Genomic DNA, 16,835 nt, shown 5'->3' with positions numbered 1-16,835 from the left:
TACGTATTGCGATAATGGCGTGATTATCGGAAATGCTGACATAACAAAAACCCTCAGACATGCATGCGGGAGGCAGGCTAACGGTCCCGTATACCTAGGGCAGAGAATATGCAAGCGGATCATTATATTTACTGCCTCTGAGATATAAGTCAGTTTTATTTATTTATTTATTTATTTATTTATTTATTTATTTATTTATTTATTTATTTATTTATTTATTTATTTATTTATTTATTTATTTATTTATTTATTTATTTATTTTTATTTGTTTATTTATTTAGTAATATTCCCTTATTTTCTGAGATAGATGGTACCTCTCAGAGTTTTGGTGACAGTCAAAACACTTTACTATTTCGCTTCCGCGAGAAAAGCCACAGTGTTACTCTTGGTGTACAGAGGGCGCAACTGTGCTCTTTTTACGAGGACCTGTCATAGAGTTAGTTCATAAGAATGGCATACGAAGCAAACAAAACAATTACATTTCGTCTCAGACATTTAGCGAGGAGAGAACGCGAACAGAGGCCCTAAATGGATGCCATATTTATTTGCAAGAACATGTCAGACAAAGACAGTCGTCTGAGCAATTTCCATAGTTATTTTCATCTTTACTGAGACCGTGTCTTACACACTGGTAAAACAATCAATGGCCGTGCCCAAGGGCGTAGACGTTCGACCAATGACTGCAATAAACATAGGCTGAAACATAATTCTCTTGTTAAGTTATTGCCGCTAGTTCCAATACTGAAGTTCTTAACGCTACCAATTATTTTTACATTGCATCATTAGCTCACCTGAAAGGCGCACATACGGAAGACGCCCACGTTCAGGTGGGGCGATAATCCGCACCTCTTCTCCATCAGATGAAGCTTCTACATTAGATCCCTGCACAAGTTATCAAAACGTCACTTCGGTATTATCGCAAACATTCCTTCACAGCACACAAAACAAAATTGAGCAAAGTGCACACGAACCAAAAAAGTAAAGCATGCATAACGCATCGGCTTTAGAAAAAAATACCCCACATTAGTGTTACAAAACCTCCTGTATTTCAAAACCCTTGGCAAAACAGCGCTTAATGCAACCAAACATATGCAAAAAGACACATGTATATAGCTATGTGTCTGTGTCTTCTTATATATGTCTGGTTGCCTCCTGCGCTCTTTTGCCACGAATTGTGTGTGAAGTGGCCCGGATGCTTTACGTGAGGTCTTTCGTAACGCAGCTCAAGTTCCAATAGTGGACCTTTTTCGGCATCGTCTATTGCTACATTTACAGGATGTATGCATTTACATTATTCTTGCTTTGTGTATTTATTAAATTGAATAATCTGAGAACAAGAAAGAAATATGTACGTTTAAAATACGGCAATGTAAACGCGATTTTAGTAAGCCAGAAAGTTTGAACCAGTTAAGTACATGATATATAAATAAATGCATGCGCTTAGCTACGGCGCAAACTTATTAGCGTGTAGTTAATATTTGAGTGAGCCTCATTTTTGCAAACTTTAATTCCAAAAATATGATCTAAATGATTCTAAATGGTTGATTCACACTGCCTGGGGCGTATAATCGCTAATTATGCTAATTAAATCAACTTTAAATTAGCCGGCAATATGCCATTCATTGAATAAGCAAAAATATACTTAGGATTATGGTTTACTTATAGGACAGGGAGGAGGGCATAAATCCAGGGCTTTTTTTTTTTTATTTTCGGATAAAACATATAATCTGCAAAACAGAATGGCGCTCATGTCACAATTTTTCATACTTTTTACACTGAAAAGATTCATTGCTAAGCGGTACGAAAATTTAAACATATTTTGTAATGTCACTGTACGTGAATGAACGCAGATGGCTGAAATTTGGCAGTGACGTTCCTACTATTTGCCCACATTAAGGGAGCGGTGCTGAGTTGGGCATCCACTGGCCTAAAAAAATTCGACGTGACCGCCTGAGTTTGCGCCATATGATTGATTCAGGACGCGGCGTCACAATTCGATAGCGTCAGCAAAAAAACTTCCCATTTGTTCTCGGGGGTAGGCTCGGGCCAGATTGACTGAAGATTGCGACCGCGTGTAAATTTGCGCCGCATGAGCCACCTATAGGGGCCAGGACTAAGCGCACTGGTGCCGCGTGTCGATGATCTTTAGTAACAGGGTTCTCAATTTTGTTCTCCTGGAATCGCCTGTGCTAGCTAATTCGCCGAGTATTGGGCACAGCTCTCTCCCAAACCACTCACATCGGCGCCAGCTTGTTCGCGCTTTCAAAAGGGCACCTCGTCTCCTACTCGGGATCCCTGCGATATGATTAAGTCGCGTGGGTTATGCGAGGTCACCGATCTTGAACAATAACCGCACTTATTTACGAGCCAATCATCACTATTCTCTGGTCGGCATCTTACCGTAAGAGAAGAGAATGCGCCGAGGATGTCTCTGTTGGACGTTTCGTTAACGCCTCCCGCGGGACTAAACCTACTCAGTAATCAGTATATAAAAAGTAAATTCTCCGCCCAGGCACAGGTGCACAGGGGACCCATTAAAAACTAGCTATGGTTTAGCTTGTGGTTAAACCTGCAGTTACGCGAGAGTAATCTGCATGGCAACGTTAATTAGATTCGGCTTGAAAGTATAGACATGGATATGTCCATAGTTTACTATATGGTTTCGGCTTTATGTCATAGGGGAATCACTTTACTTATGGGTGCCCCTTGCCTCTCAATGTTGAACATTTTTATTTAGGTATAGAAGACTTCTGGTTGCATGACATCGTCTCTACGTCGAACTCCGAGGCCCACCGCCATCACAACGTTCGAACGAACTTTCTGTCCTAGCAACTCGCTGTTGCTTTCGCCTCTACCAACTACCGAGTTATCTGCCTTTTTCTTCTTGTTCTTCTTCTTCTTTGCTTTTTTCTTCTTTTCTTTCTTCCTTCTTCGAACGGGGACGGACAGGCACGGCGAAATGACGACACTGGCCAATGTAGCTCTGACTACAAAAGAAATCCTAAAGTTCTTCGTTTCAGTGCTTATCATATAAACGACCCTATTAAGTTCTCTCTAAATTTCAGTCCCTCTCTGCTTCGACGACCACCAACCCATCTATGTCAAAGTGTCTGAAACCGGCACTTACTCAGCACCTGACTGCCGTGTAATCTACGCCAGTGCTGTCTTAATTCATGGTCGCGGTTAGCGTATTTGACATACTGGGTGCTCTATCAAATGTCTATTAATCCGGACAATATGGCGGACCACCCTCTACAATCCATCTTCGGTCGTTAACCTCAAAAACTACTATATACATGCGCTTGTAGTGTCTGTATCTATTATTTCGTCTGTGTGTTTCGCGCTGTTTTATTTTTAACCATGTATCACCAACTCGCCCGCTTAGCTATTCTGTCATATACATGCATTGCGTTCATGCGCTTATTGAGGCACCATTTTTGCGTAGTCACGCCGAAGTCTATAAAGCGCTATGGTTCTAAACTGTAGAGCTGCGATACTGGCTGCCCTACGTGTACAACGTAACTTTCCATATCAGATGGCGTGTGCCATTTTCGTCTTTGAAATTGTAGGACCTGCCGGTTTATAGGGGCTAAATAAGTACAAACTGTGTAGTGAAGGATTGCTGGCGTGCTTTTGCTTGTTTTTGTAGGCGAGGCATTATTCCAATTACTTCCCATTTACGGCGGTAGACTCGTGGCCTACTAGTTTTGATATTTCGCTGGCATGTATAGTTTGTGCCACCAGCCCACAGTTCCAGTTCATAACATACAACCAAGTAGGCGAATACCTCATCTGAGGAAATCAAGACACATCCCTGCTTTTAGGCGGCCGCGACGCCGCATTAAGCATCGCAAAACTGCCCAAACAACGTAATCGGCGCCTGGTGTTGCCGCCGGGCGTCTGTCGCACCAGCCGCGGTCGAGAAGAGACGAGCACAATGCGCGCGAACAGTACGCGGTGTGAGAAAGCGCTCGCAGACCGTGGGCACGGTTGTTCAAGGCGACACGGCGACACGGCGGCGTCGCACTAAATGAGCACCCCAAAATTCCGCCGCTAAGAGAGGAGCACGAGCTGCAGTCGTGCAGCCAAACGTGAGATTGAATTCCCTATACGTTTTTCATTTCGAAAACCTGTTATTCAAACATGCTAACCATTGAAGCTCTGTTACATTGCGTTAGGGATATTTTGGCGCAACGCATCCTGCGATGTGTAGCAAAATTAGGCGTCTGTTAAAATGTCATTTAACTGTGTATTTGTTTTGCTTGCCTCAAGTAGTTGTTGTTTGATTCAAGTATTACCGGCATCCATACCTGCACACGCCTGTAAGTGGACAGTAGAGAACGAAAGGAGGACCGCTCATCTTCGCCCCTTGCTTGAGACGATTCTGTAAATAAAAGTGAAAATTTGGATCTCCCTTGTGCACGCCCACGCAGAAAATAAATCCTCGAAGCAATTGATGAGTGGATGTATGGATTCCCCAAATACCTCTGTAAAAAGATACTAACCAAAAAATGTGTCATATATGTTACCTGAGAGTGCCGTACTGCCTTCCTTCGCTCGTCTGTTATGCCAGTACATATATACACTTCTAATCTGGTTCCACATAGCAAGTGTAAATTTTAAAAATGCTCCACTTATAAGTGGAATATTTTTAAAAGTTATATTATAACTGGAACATATGCGGAGCCAGATAAAGACTGTATTTAGGTCGTCATCTCAATAAAGGTTTCCTTTTTTTAGCTGCGGGTGACAAAATAAAAGACTTTGTGCAGGGGTCTAATTTGAAACATGGTTTTGCCATTGATCTTCTAGTGCACACAACTCAAAATTCTGTACAAGATGTTTTGCTTTTATTTTTAACCGGCAATCATTCATGAATGAAATTTTGTTGCACACTATATGATTGCATTTTCAGAGCCTATATGTGCGCACAACTTCTCTCAAGACGCTTTTAGTTTTCTTCTATTAGTTGCGCGAAACGAAACTCATACAAATGTCTTAATTGTTGGCAGCAAGCGCTAGTTCTCCTTGTAGATTTTTCTTTTCATCGAAAAACGTCATTCGCAAGAGCCTTGCAATATTCTACATTTTCCTCACTATCATTTTCAAAAACTCGTCGTGTTTTCATTGACGATCTTAACAACTCGATGTGAAACACCGCACTCATAAAAGCTATATATATGATTACCTTCCCATAATCAAAAATTGACTCGCTACTATTTTCAAAAAGTCACCTTATTATTTTTTATGGCGGCCCTAGCAGCTAGATTCTAACTCTAAACAAACTATGAAAGAAAAATTTTACAGTGTGCCGGGGAGACAGACCTCACATGAATTCAGTAACACAGCTGAATTCAGTGCAGCTCTCTGAAACGGTTTTTCAATACACCTAATCAGGCTATTCGTCTATGATTGGCAGAGTCTGCTGGTCGTTTTGTGACGATCAGAATGGTATCGTGATTGTTTTTTTTCTACGCTTCCAATATTTTCCCGTTGGTCGATATTTTATTCAATAGTTTCGGCAGAAATTTTAGCTTTTTGATAGATGGACAGGCACTGTGTGTAGTGTATACTGTCTGTGCCTGGTGTTATTCGTTTTTTTTTTCCTCTAGAAAATAGTTCTCGAATTCATCCGTGATAAAAAGCTGGTTGTAGTCTTATGCAGGCCTGCTCCAGAGGGAACTTTTTGTTTCTATGTTATTGCTTTATTTCACTTTTGCTACTATTCGATGAATGAGAAGCCCAGGGGGTTAGGTACCTCCACAGCACGAACACCAACATAGCTCCGGAGCTGCTCCAGGGAAAAGCAACTTACCCAGCACGATGCCGCAGAACGCTAGCAATATAAGTAACTTCATCCTGCGTCGGCCTTGAGGACGCAACGCCTGGGCTCAAACCAATACTTCGTATTATGCAGGAGCTGAAATGCGTTCCCGAGGTGGTGTTGCCTCGAGTGATAAAAGACGATAAATGGCGCTCGGCGTGCAGTACCGTTCCAGCAAGAAAGTGTCGCGATTGCTAGCCTCGGTTATCTGGTTCTGCGTGCGCAGGCTCACAAAAGCAATGTTTGCAAGCACATGCGCCCGTTTTCTCCGTTTCGGAAGACTTGGCTCACAAAGTGTAAAAGGATTTAGTTTGAGCCACTGCGCTAAGCCTGAACTTATTGTTTTAAAGAAATGAAATATATGAACCAATTATTATTATTATTATTATTATTATTATTATTATTATTATTATTATTATTATTATTATTATTATTATTATTATTATTATTGAGGATATTACCCAGGGAACTATCCATGTATTCAAGTGTCGTTGAATTCGCCTGCGTTTTGTTGACGCTAGCTGCGAAGCACGAACACTCTTGAGTTAGAACTTGATTTTCGTGCAGAAAGACAAAATGAAGTTGACAGGAGAGTCCGCTAACAAGTCAGCTTTTTATTGACAGATCACTTGCAAAACCTTGGTTAGCGTTCTGTCCTTTTATCGTCATAGTGATGCCACTATGATGGCCAAGTAGTGACTACTATCCCTTCCTCCTCCATCATCATCATCATCATCATCAGCCTGACTATACCCACTGGAGGGCGAGGGCCTCTCCCATATTTCTCCACTTAACCCGGTTCTGTGCTAGCTGCATCCACTTGACCCCTGCGAACTTCTTCATCTCATCCGCCCATCTAACTTTCTGCCGCCCCCTGCTACGCTTTCCTTCCCTTGGAATCCAGTTTGTTACCCTCAGCGAGCATCGGTTATCCTCTCTTCGCACTACATGTCCTGCCCATGTCCATTTCTTCTTCTTAATTTCTACTAGAATGTCGGTAACTTGAGTTATTTCTCTGATCCACTCTGCACGCTTTCTATCTCTTAATGTTACCCCTACCATTTTTCGTTCCATTCCCCTCTGGGTTGTCCTCAACCTAAGTAAAACTCTCTTGGTTAGCCTCCACGTTTCAGCCCCATAGGTGAGTACAGGCAAGATGCAACTGTTGTATACTTTCCTCTTGAGCGATACCGGTAAGCTGCTAGTCATAATCTGCGAGTGCTTGCCAAATGCGCCCCATCCCAATCTTATTCTTCTTGTTATTTCCTTTTCATGGTCCGGATCTGCGGTTACTACCTGTCCTAAGTAGACATATTCGCCTACTACTTCCAGTATTTCGCTACCTAATGAAACCTGCTGTTCCTTCTCGAGGCTGTTGAACATTGCCTTAGTCTTCTGCATATTGATTTTCAAGCCTGCCTTTCTACTTTTCCTGTCTAGGTCATCAATCATTATTTGCAGTTCATCCCCCGAGTTGCTTAGCAAGGCAATGTCATCAGAAAATCGCAGATTACTGAGGTATTCTTCATCTACCCTTATCCCTAACTGCTCCCATTCCAAGTCTCTGAATACTTCCTCTAAACAAGCTGTGAATAGTACTGGGGAGATGGAAATTTTGTTACTTTCTTTATGCAGAACTATGGTTGCTGTGCTGCCACTATATATCTCTTCCAGCAATTTCACGTACGGCTCGTATACCCCCTGATTTCGCAATGCCTGCATCACCGCCGAGGTTTCAACTGAGTCAAATGCTTTTTCGTAATCAATGAATGCTATGTACAAGGGCTGGTTATATTCCGAGCATTTTTCTATCACCTGCTTGATGGTATGGATATGATCGATAGATAGAGTACCGTTTCCGAAACCCTGCTTGATCCTTTGCTTGATTGCAGTCTAAGGTTGTCCTGATTCTATTAGCGATTACCTTAGTAAATACCTCATACGTAACAGACAGTAAGCTGATTGGTCTGTAATTTTTAAGGTCCTTAGAGTCCCCTTTCTTGTGAATGAGGATAATGTTTGCATTCTTCCATGGTTCCGGTACCGTTGATGACACCAGGCACTGCGTATACAGGGTGGCCAGTTTTTCTAGCACGATATCCCCCCTGTCCTTCAGCAAGTCTGTAGTTATCTGATCCTCTCCAGCTGATTTCCCCCTTTTCATAGTTTCTAGTGCTTTCTTGACCTCGTCCTTCGTCACTGGTGGAACGTCTGATTGTTTTTCCCTACCGCCAATCTCATTACTGTCCTGACTACTTTGGCTACTGTAGAGATCTGTATAGAACTCCTCGGCTACTTTGACTATATTTTCCATATTAGTGATGACGTTGCCCACCTTGTCCCTTATCGCATACATCTGGTTTTTGCCTATGCCCAATTTCTTCTTTACCGCTTTAAGGCTTCCCCCGTTCTTTACAGCATGCTCAATTTTCTCCATGTTATACTTCCTTATATCGGCTACCTTGCGCTTATTGATTAGCTTTGATATCTCGGCCAATTCGATCTGGTCTGTTGGATTGGAAGCTTTCATACTCTGGCGTTTCTTAATCAAATCTTTCGTCTCCTTAGACAGCTTACCGGTATCCTCTCTAATTATCCTACCGCCTACTTCTACCGCGCACTCAGTAATGATATCTCTGAAATTATTGTTCCTTGCCTCTACGGTAATGTCGCCATTCTCAGAGCTGAATACCTATTCTGTAGCGAGGTTCTGAACTCTTCTGCCCTCCCCCTCACCGCTAATTCGTTGATGGGTTTTTCTTGCTAATCTGTTGCGTTCCTTCTTCAGATTTAGGCTAATTCGGGACCTTACCATCCTGTGGTCACTGCATCGCACTTTCCCGTTTACCTCTACATCTAGCATAATGGCGGGTGTTGAACACATTATGAAGTCGATTTTATTTTTAGTCTCTCCGTTAGGACTTTTCCATGTCCATTTCCAGTTCTTCCGTTTGCTGAAGAAGGTATACAGGATTCGTAAGTTATTGCGCTCTGCAAACTCAACTAGTAACTCCCCCCTGCTATTCCTAGAACCAATGCCATAGTCACCTACTGCCTTGTCTCCTGCCTGTTTTTTCCCTAGCTTGGCATTGAAGTCGCCCATTAGTACAGTATACTGCGTCTTTACTTTTCGCATTGGCTATTCTACATCTTCATAGAAGCTTTCAACTGCCTAGTCATCATAACTACATGTAGGTGCATAGGCCTGTACAACCTTCAGTTTATACCGCCTATTAGGCCTAACTACAATGCCTGCAACCCTCTCATTAATACTATAGAATTCATCTATATTACCCACTATATACTTATTGACAAGGAAACCTACTCCTAGTTGTCGCCTCTCTGGTAAACCTCGATAACTCAGTCCATGCCCATCCTTCAGTATAGTATATGCCTCATTCGGCCTCCTAGCCTCACTAAGCCCTATGGCATCCCATTTCATGCCCTCTAGTTCCTCTATCAGCACTGCTAAACTAGCTTCACTAGCTACGGTTCTAGCATTAAACGTTGCCAGGGTCAGTTTCCAATGGCGGCCTGTCCAGCGGAGCCAGGCTTTCTTAGCACCCCGTGCTGCGTCACAGGTCTGACCGCCGCCGTCGTCAGTTGTTCCGCAGCCGCTGGTGACTGAGGGCCGGGGTTTTATGGAGATGATCATAGGAGGTTGCGGCCAATTACTGCACCAGGGTGGCCAACTCCTTTTCTGGTGAGGGAGTGCGTTGCCGGAGGTGTTCACCAGCATCAGGTTGCACCGCAAGCCTGTTTATACAATTCCATCGACACGCGGATTTTTTTTTTTTTTTTCATCCGGTGGAGAATTGCGCGGCACCGGGTTTTGAACCCCGGTCCTCTTGCATGCGAGGCGGATGTTCTACCGCTACGCCACCGCTGCACCCTCGTACACATCGTACTGAGTGATTAAACATTATTGTGGGACCATTTGCATACATTGGCTTTTCTTGGTTATCAAGGCTACGACGGTCTTCTGGTCGGAGAAATGGATACAGCGTGGTTTCCTTACTGAACCGTTCTCCTGCTGTTTCTGGCCTCCATGGCGTCGCAGCGCGCCGGGGTGAAAATTGAAAGCAAATGCATTGGCAGTAATGTATTTTACCAGTCACGTGCTTAGGAGAGAAGTAATCACGACAGCGGGCAAGCGGCGAAGGCCGGCACAGCTGTAGCAAGTACATGGCATGATCCTCCCGATTAGAGGTCAGAGCGCAAAGTTCATAACCTTCAATTTTGCTGCTTGGAGAGTAAGGGCTTCCACTTTTAACAGATTGACAGAGGTATCATACATTTGACAGTTGCCTCACAACTGTTTTCAAAAATGCAGCCCATTTTTTCCTTTATGTATATAGTAATATCACCTGCTCTCTGCGAACGCAGGAAAAGTAAAGTGTAAAAGTAATTTTTACCACGCATCCGAAGGTTAGCCGTTCCCACTAACACGTGAATAGCAGTATATTATAACACATCATAGCTGTTAGACAGTTGAAAGCTATTTCAGAATCCTGTACAAAATCAAAGATATGGCTCAACTTAGACCGACATGCTGGCTGCAAATACACTGTAAAACAGTATTATGCGACAATACAAAAGCTACAGGTGCCCAACATCTGTGTTCTAAATACATCGATGTCAGCATCAAGGCAAATTTCGCGGTACCGATGTCAAAATGTGCAAGGCGAAAGGGTAGGTGCTGAATGTGCGGGCGAGAAACTGAACTAAAATCGGTAAGACACGTCCGTCGTATGCGGTGGCGGCCGGCCTGGACCTCCACGCCTCAAAACCAAATACTTTCGGAGAAAGAAGTAGACGAGTACACAGAGTACGGGCAGTAGCATGGTCAGAGTCGCCAAGAGGCAGAGCACCCAGTCAGGCTCCGTTGCCGAAACTCGCACAATTCCTGTGCGCCTCCGGTCGGCATAAGCTCTATGCGGAGGCTCCGAATCTGGTGCCACTGGCTCTGCACATAGAAGGGCGGAAGCCAGACGATTATAGTCTGCTTAATAGAAAACTAAGACAGGTACAATTAATCGAAGCAATTTTGACATGTAGGCCCAAAATGCATTTTCAAGGATGAGCATGGCGATGGAAATCATTGACGCCCATAATAAGTTGTCTTTATTTAATCACTATCATCGCTTAAGAGTTGTACAATAAAACACTGTATCTGCGAATATGAAGAAAAACGTAGCTAAACAGGTGACAATGCATTAAAGAGAGAGACAGACACATAGACAAGGACGATGGCGCGGTGAAAACTAATTATTCTTGTGTGAATTGTCGCCTGTTCACCTAGGTTTTTCATCATGTGTGCAACCAGCTAGCTCAGTATTTCACTGTATTATCTGCGAATATATTTATTTTTAGTATCTGATATGATCTGCGGTCGAAATGATTCAGATGCGTTTCACTGCGGTTTTCCAATTATTGATCCGAGCTACTTTGCCACATTGAACCTAAAAAATGAAAACAAGAGAGACCCAGCGACTTGGCAAACCTGATTAAGCAGATCTCTTTGCTTCACTCAGCATTTCCTAATAACGACCATTCATACAACTTACTGTTTCCCCAAAAACATTAAAGCAGCTCGAAGCAGCTCAGGCTTGATGCCTTACCAGCGCCTTGTCCAATGTCCCACTGCTGAGCCCGGCAGTCTATGGGCAGGCCCTCGGAATGTACAATGGCAGGTAGTTGAAGTGATGCGTTGTGAGGAGGCGGAACGTAATATCCCTGGCGAGAAGCAGGCAGGAGCAGATGAGGATAATGTGTATCGCCAGTGGTCCCAATCGGCTCACGGTAAGGCCATGTGGAAGTTCCGCCACGCACGATTTTCTCAGGGTAAAGAGCGGTGCCAGCAGTGGGCTGGTTCAAATTCGTATACGCCAGGTCAGGAGCGTTGGGTTGAACCTGCTGAGCACCAAGAGCACTTGGGTTGCTAGGCTGCTGAGGCAGTGGATATGGAACGCTTGCCTCGTTCGGGGGAGCCAAATGCCAGTAGGGGCGGATTGAATCGCTAGCTGTGCGAGGAGCGAGATGGGCTGGGCGAGCTGTCTGCGATGTGCTGGCAAACCGCTGGAAATACATGACTGTAAGAGCTGAACTCCACTGTTGTTGGGGCTGATGTTCGCTTCTGCAATGAATAAATAATTGAAAATATGGCAAGGCTGAGGGGAAGGGTGAATGGGAATACGCGTGCATGGGAGAGCAGGGCTAGCCAAGCAATGTAAGCGGTGCGAGTGGATGCTGGCTTTTGATGACACGTCTATGCTTGATAGGGGAGCCCCTGGGTTATTTTTTGAATCATGTGAGGCATATCACATCAGCAGACCTGCAGATTGGGCTAGTTGGTGTTGCTTCATGATGATGTTTTAACAGCGCCATAATGATTGTTTAAAAAGGAATGCACGCCGTCCACGTGCGAATGCACGCCGTGTTTTGATGACACTGATGTGTTATTCGTTCATTCTGACCAGCGCACTAGAAAAGTAGATGAAGCTTTTCACATTATCAGAAAACGTAAAGACTGCGTCAGTAAGCCTTCTGTCACATTATCTCTTCGGGAAATGAATATGCTGCATAGTGGGTAGCAGTTCTGCAGATGCACTCGCGATTTTAAAGAGTTTTTTTTTTTTTTCATTATTACTAAAAATTAAGGTCGTTGACATTGCGCACGTGCGCTGTTTATTTGTGTGTGTTTGTGTGTATGTATGGCGTGATTCTTCCCAATAAAAAATCAATTGTAAGTTCAGCGCTGGTTCGTGTGTCTCGTCTCTTTCTTGGTCTGTGTCTGTTTTGCGCTGTTAAACTATACTATTATGAAACATTAGCGGAGACGACCATTACTGCATCAGAGCATTAATCTTGCCTTGTCAGCAAAAGGAAAAGATTTACCTGGGAACGTTGACACGTTTGAGTTAGTTTTTTTTTTTTTTTTTGCATACCTTGTTGTAATACAGGCGCGCATGCTCAACCGTGCTGTATGTATCTTCTGTCGCCATGAAACTTTAATTGATCATTAGCGCACGTACTGCATATTTCTATTTCTTTGTCTCCATCCTATGCGCTAGTCTTTTTAATTAGTCGTGTCCGTATATCCTGTGGCGTAGGCGTCAAGGTGCATCTGAATTTTTAGACGATACAGCTCGCCGTGAAGAAACGCTTACAAAAGAAGTACGCTAAACCGCCAGCCGAATCCGATGAAGAGCAAGAAACTCGGCGAGAGAAGAAACTCATGCCTAACCATCTTTAATAAAGCTTTCGCTCGTATTACTAGGCTTACCCACGTTAAACCTCTGTAATTTTGTGCCATCTTCTCCGCAAGAAATTGATCGAATTTTGACCACCCTTTTCTGCCGTAGAATTAGTGAACCTGAAAAGCTGATTAGATATCAATCTGTCTTATCCCGCATGAGCACTGGCAGTCGCGACTGAATCCACACGTGTGCATCGTGTCATCAAGCGAAAGTGCGCTATTACCCTCTGGCCCCACGAAGCATCTCCTAAACACTTCATTTCGCACTCGTCAACATCGACATCGCACCCTAGCGGCTCAGGTGCAACTGGAAAAGGCTACCGCCTAGAAGAAACCTACCCTCCGTGTGTATCGCACCGGAAAGACTGAAATTAAACAGAAACATTTTTATAACTCCGTAGAAAGTTCGTTACTTTTCGAAGCGCACGCGGGAGAGCTACAAAAAAAAAAAAACGTTTGGCGGGAAAAATTTAGCGAGCTAAAACGACAGAACAGACAGATTTAAATGTTACGTCAGAAAATAAAAGATACTATAGAGAACGTTGTTCTCGCTTGTCGAATGTTCCAGCCACAGCATCCAGCTGGAATCATTTTGAACACGCTTAATTCTCGCCTCAACAACGAATTTGGCTGCTGGTATTGAAGCAGTTTTAAGAGAGACAGCAGGCGTGGTTTGTGAAGTGGAAGCAACCAAAAACAACGGGTAAAGTAAGAAAAGGAATCTTTATGGAAACAAAGATACTGTAGATTCACCTACATAGTCAGGGTAGGACACCTAACCTATGTCTGGAAGCTTGCATATAATTTATCGCTTCTCAAACAGACGCGCCTCTGATATCTCAAGATAATGTTTTGACAAAGGCCTGGACTACTGTTAGATGCTTTTTTGACTTTCCATCCTCATTACCCTTTCCCCTATAAAATTGAAGCAAGCCAGACAGGGATCATATCAATGCGGCTTGTCAAGCACGAGTCCAGAGGCGAACTCTGAATTTGCAAACTGGAAACTCAAGCTTCGATTCCCCCCCCCCCCCCCCTGGAGATAGAGGAATATCTCCGCAGATGGTGAGTGCCAACGCCCATGAAAGGCGCTACCAAGCTTTACTGCACCCTAGTCAAAACCCACAAAAGAAAAGCCTCACCAAGGAGCAGCAAGACGTCCGGGGCCAGGAAAGATGAGTCAGCATGAACAGTCCAAGGCCAGCACGAAACTGGTGTCACACAGTTATTAGACAACGGCAGGTATCTGATCCTTCTTCTGCTTCTTCTTCTTCTCGCCTCTGTGCATATAGGACAAACCCGTTTCATATAGGTTAACCGTTCCACTTCGGCCACACTGTGGCTTGTTTTTGAGAATGGCAATGTGGCTGCCTAGGCTAGGTCGTTGACATAAAGTATACCAGTCAAGAAGCTGAATGTCTCGAAGCAAATCGTAATATTTGTAGAGGACCGAGGCGGAATGTTAACAACGATATGTTGACACGGCGCATTCCTCGTCATCCCTTTGGGCTTTCGCGAGCCCTTGGGCTCCTCGAGACGAAGAAGCCGAAGTTTTGTTGTTGAGCTGCTGGCCTAACCTAGCTCGCTGCCGCTGTGGGACCTCTGCTCGGACACTTTTGCTAAGATCTGGTCCCGTGACAATATGTCATCAGGCATCTATAGCTAACAAAATTATACATGCTGACTTTGAGCTTATAGCGACCAGTATTTCGCTTCCGCAGTGTGTCACAATAGCAATATTTGATGTCTATTTCCCTTTAGGCGTCTGACGGTTTAGATGGTTATTGGCCGCCGCAAGCAGTGCTGTAATTACAAGGAATTTTAGTTCGCATTACAGTGACTGGGGCTGTGGGACAAATTCCTGCGGCCTGCTTCTGTGGCCGTGGGTGTCTACAAATGCTGTGCACTGCTGGAATTCCGGAGTTATTACATTTATGCGAGCAGTTTCCCGCTCACTCATTACCTTAACCTTATCAATGGGTGGACTAGTGCTAACTTGTCTCCAGATGATTCTGGCACATGTAGTGATACTTTTCCGATACCCTTCATAATGCATTTATCTCCAATAAAAAATACTGGTTTACCCCCAGATTTGTCAATTACATTACCTAAAAATTTGATATCCGCTTATCTTGCTTCGGTAGTTAGTACAAGCCGGTCCGACAGAGCTCAGCAGACAGGTTTTTTTTTTTTTTTTTTGCAAAATGTGTACAGCAATCAGTATTTACTGTACGCGTGGCAGCCTCTGCCAAACAGCCGTCTTCCTGGTGGACATAAGAACGCGCGAAAGCGTATCGTCGTAGAAAAGCTGCCTGCAGAGTCGGTCTTACAACCAGAGTCCAGTAATTGTATAAACTATAAATTCTTCCCTGCACATTTGAAAATAATTCCAAAAGCAAAGGAGGAGTTTAACCAAAAGTTAAGCACACATCTTTCAAGTCCATGTAATAGGGCGCCTCTATGTAGGTTCATGGAGCATAATAAGATTTCTCCACCTCCAACCTCCCTAATTCAATAGTGCTTTCGCCACGGAAGGCTAAAAAAACCTTGGAGTGCATTTCTCAGGGACTGGCGTTAGGCTTCCAGAAGCACAGACAGGTTCCTTTGTCTATGCTGTCACCGTGGCCAGCCTTTACCAAGGTTACCTTGTGAGAGCTGCTGTCAGTCCTGACAACAGTGCAATTTGCAGCTCCAGGACACAGTGGTGTCATGGATGGAATGATTTAAATTTTAGCCAAAGGTTTTACAATTGAGCTTTTAGATATTGTGAACTCTTCGGTGGCGAATGCTTAGATTCCACGCGTTCGGAAGATGGTGAAAATTGTTTTGTTGTTCAAAGATTCAGGGAAGGGATACGTCTCAGATAATTATCGACCAATTGCATTAAATTCAAGTTTAGTCAAATTAATAGACATAATAGTGCACGGTCGTCTATCAAAGCATGTTCATGAAGTTAACAGTCCCGGCTCAGCACAGATTCGCTTTCAATGCGGTTGCTCCCTATGATCTGCGCACGTAGACCTAAAGAGCAGAATCCGTCTCTCGATACGAAGGAGAAGTCTCTGCCCCGGTGACAGTTGATGTAGCTAAGGCCTACGACAGCGTAGAACATACGATCCTGCTTAACAAACTTGCTCAGTTACATCCACTATGATATATTTATGAACAGAGAAGTGAATTTCTGAAGTATAGGCGTTTTTGCTGTACAGACGGAATCCTCTGTTCTAATACGTATTATTAGTTAAGGGGTGTGCCACAAGGATCACTTCTTCCTCTGATGCTTTTTAACAGTTTGTTAAATGACATCCTCATCCGTCTAAACATAACAGTTTTTATTTATGCAGACTATGTAGCCTTTTTTGCCTCGGCTGCGGATATTCATGCTACGTATACCACCATATCAATTTATCGTTCAATGTCAATGAATGAGGTGTGCTTGCATTTCCCCCGGACACACCTTTGCACATTTATTTAGCTCATCGCTCCAACCAAATTCCACACGTGCATTCGCGGAGCTCAAATCACTTTAAAAGCTCTGAAGCGCTCCATCCCCATTCCGTGTTTCCATCCACGTGTACACAGCGACCATAGGTGGCCCATTTAGAATAGCGCTCAAATTTTTCCCTACCTGTCTATCATGGCAAAATTTCATAACGGGAATGGAAGTAAAAATAAACGATTTAATTCTCGACGAAAGTGACATTTCGATGGCTGAGGATTTTGGTGTGCGCAGTTATGGCGACTGCGACAGAA

General features: G+C 43.7%; 1 protein-coding gene across 1 annotated transcript in view; it reads right to left on the bottom strand.

Annotated features, from left to right (window-relative positions):
- Nucleotides 1-11,914, bottom strand: part of LOC146175482 (papilin-like) — a 70,945-nt gene extending 59,031 nt beyond the window's left edge. The window contains exons 1-3 of the mRNA XM_084580816.1: nt 11,446-11,914; nt 10,657-10,790; nt 792-882 (exon numbers count right to left, since the gene is read on the bottom strand). Coding sequence (XP_084436942.1) covers nt 792-882; nt 10,657-10,790; nt 11,446-11,914 — 694 coding nt within the window. The remainder of the gene's footprint in view (nt 1-791; nt 883-10,656; nt 10,791-11,445) is intronic.
- Nucleotides 11,915-16,835: the final 4,921 nt, after the last annotated feature.

The sequence above is a fragment of the Amblyomma maculatum genome, chromosome 10 (assembly GCF_055883805.1).
Source record: "Amblyomma maculatum isolate TAMU_Amacu chromosome 10, ASM5588380v1, whole genome shotgun sequence".
NCBI lineage: Eukaryota > Metazoa > Arthropoda > Arachnida > Ixodida > Ixodidae > Amblyomma > Amblyomma maculatum.
Note: the sequence above shows the minus strand (reverse complement) of the source record. Positions and strands in the feature narration are given on the sequence as shown.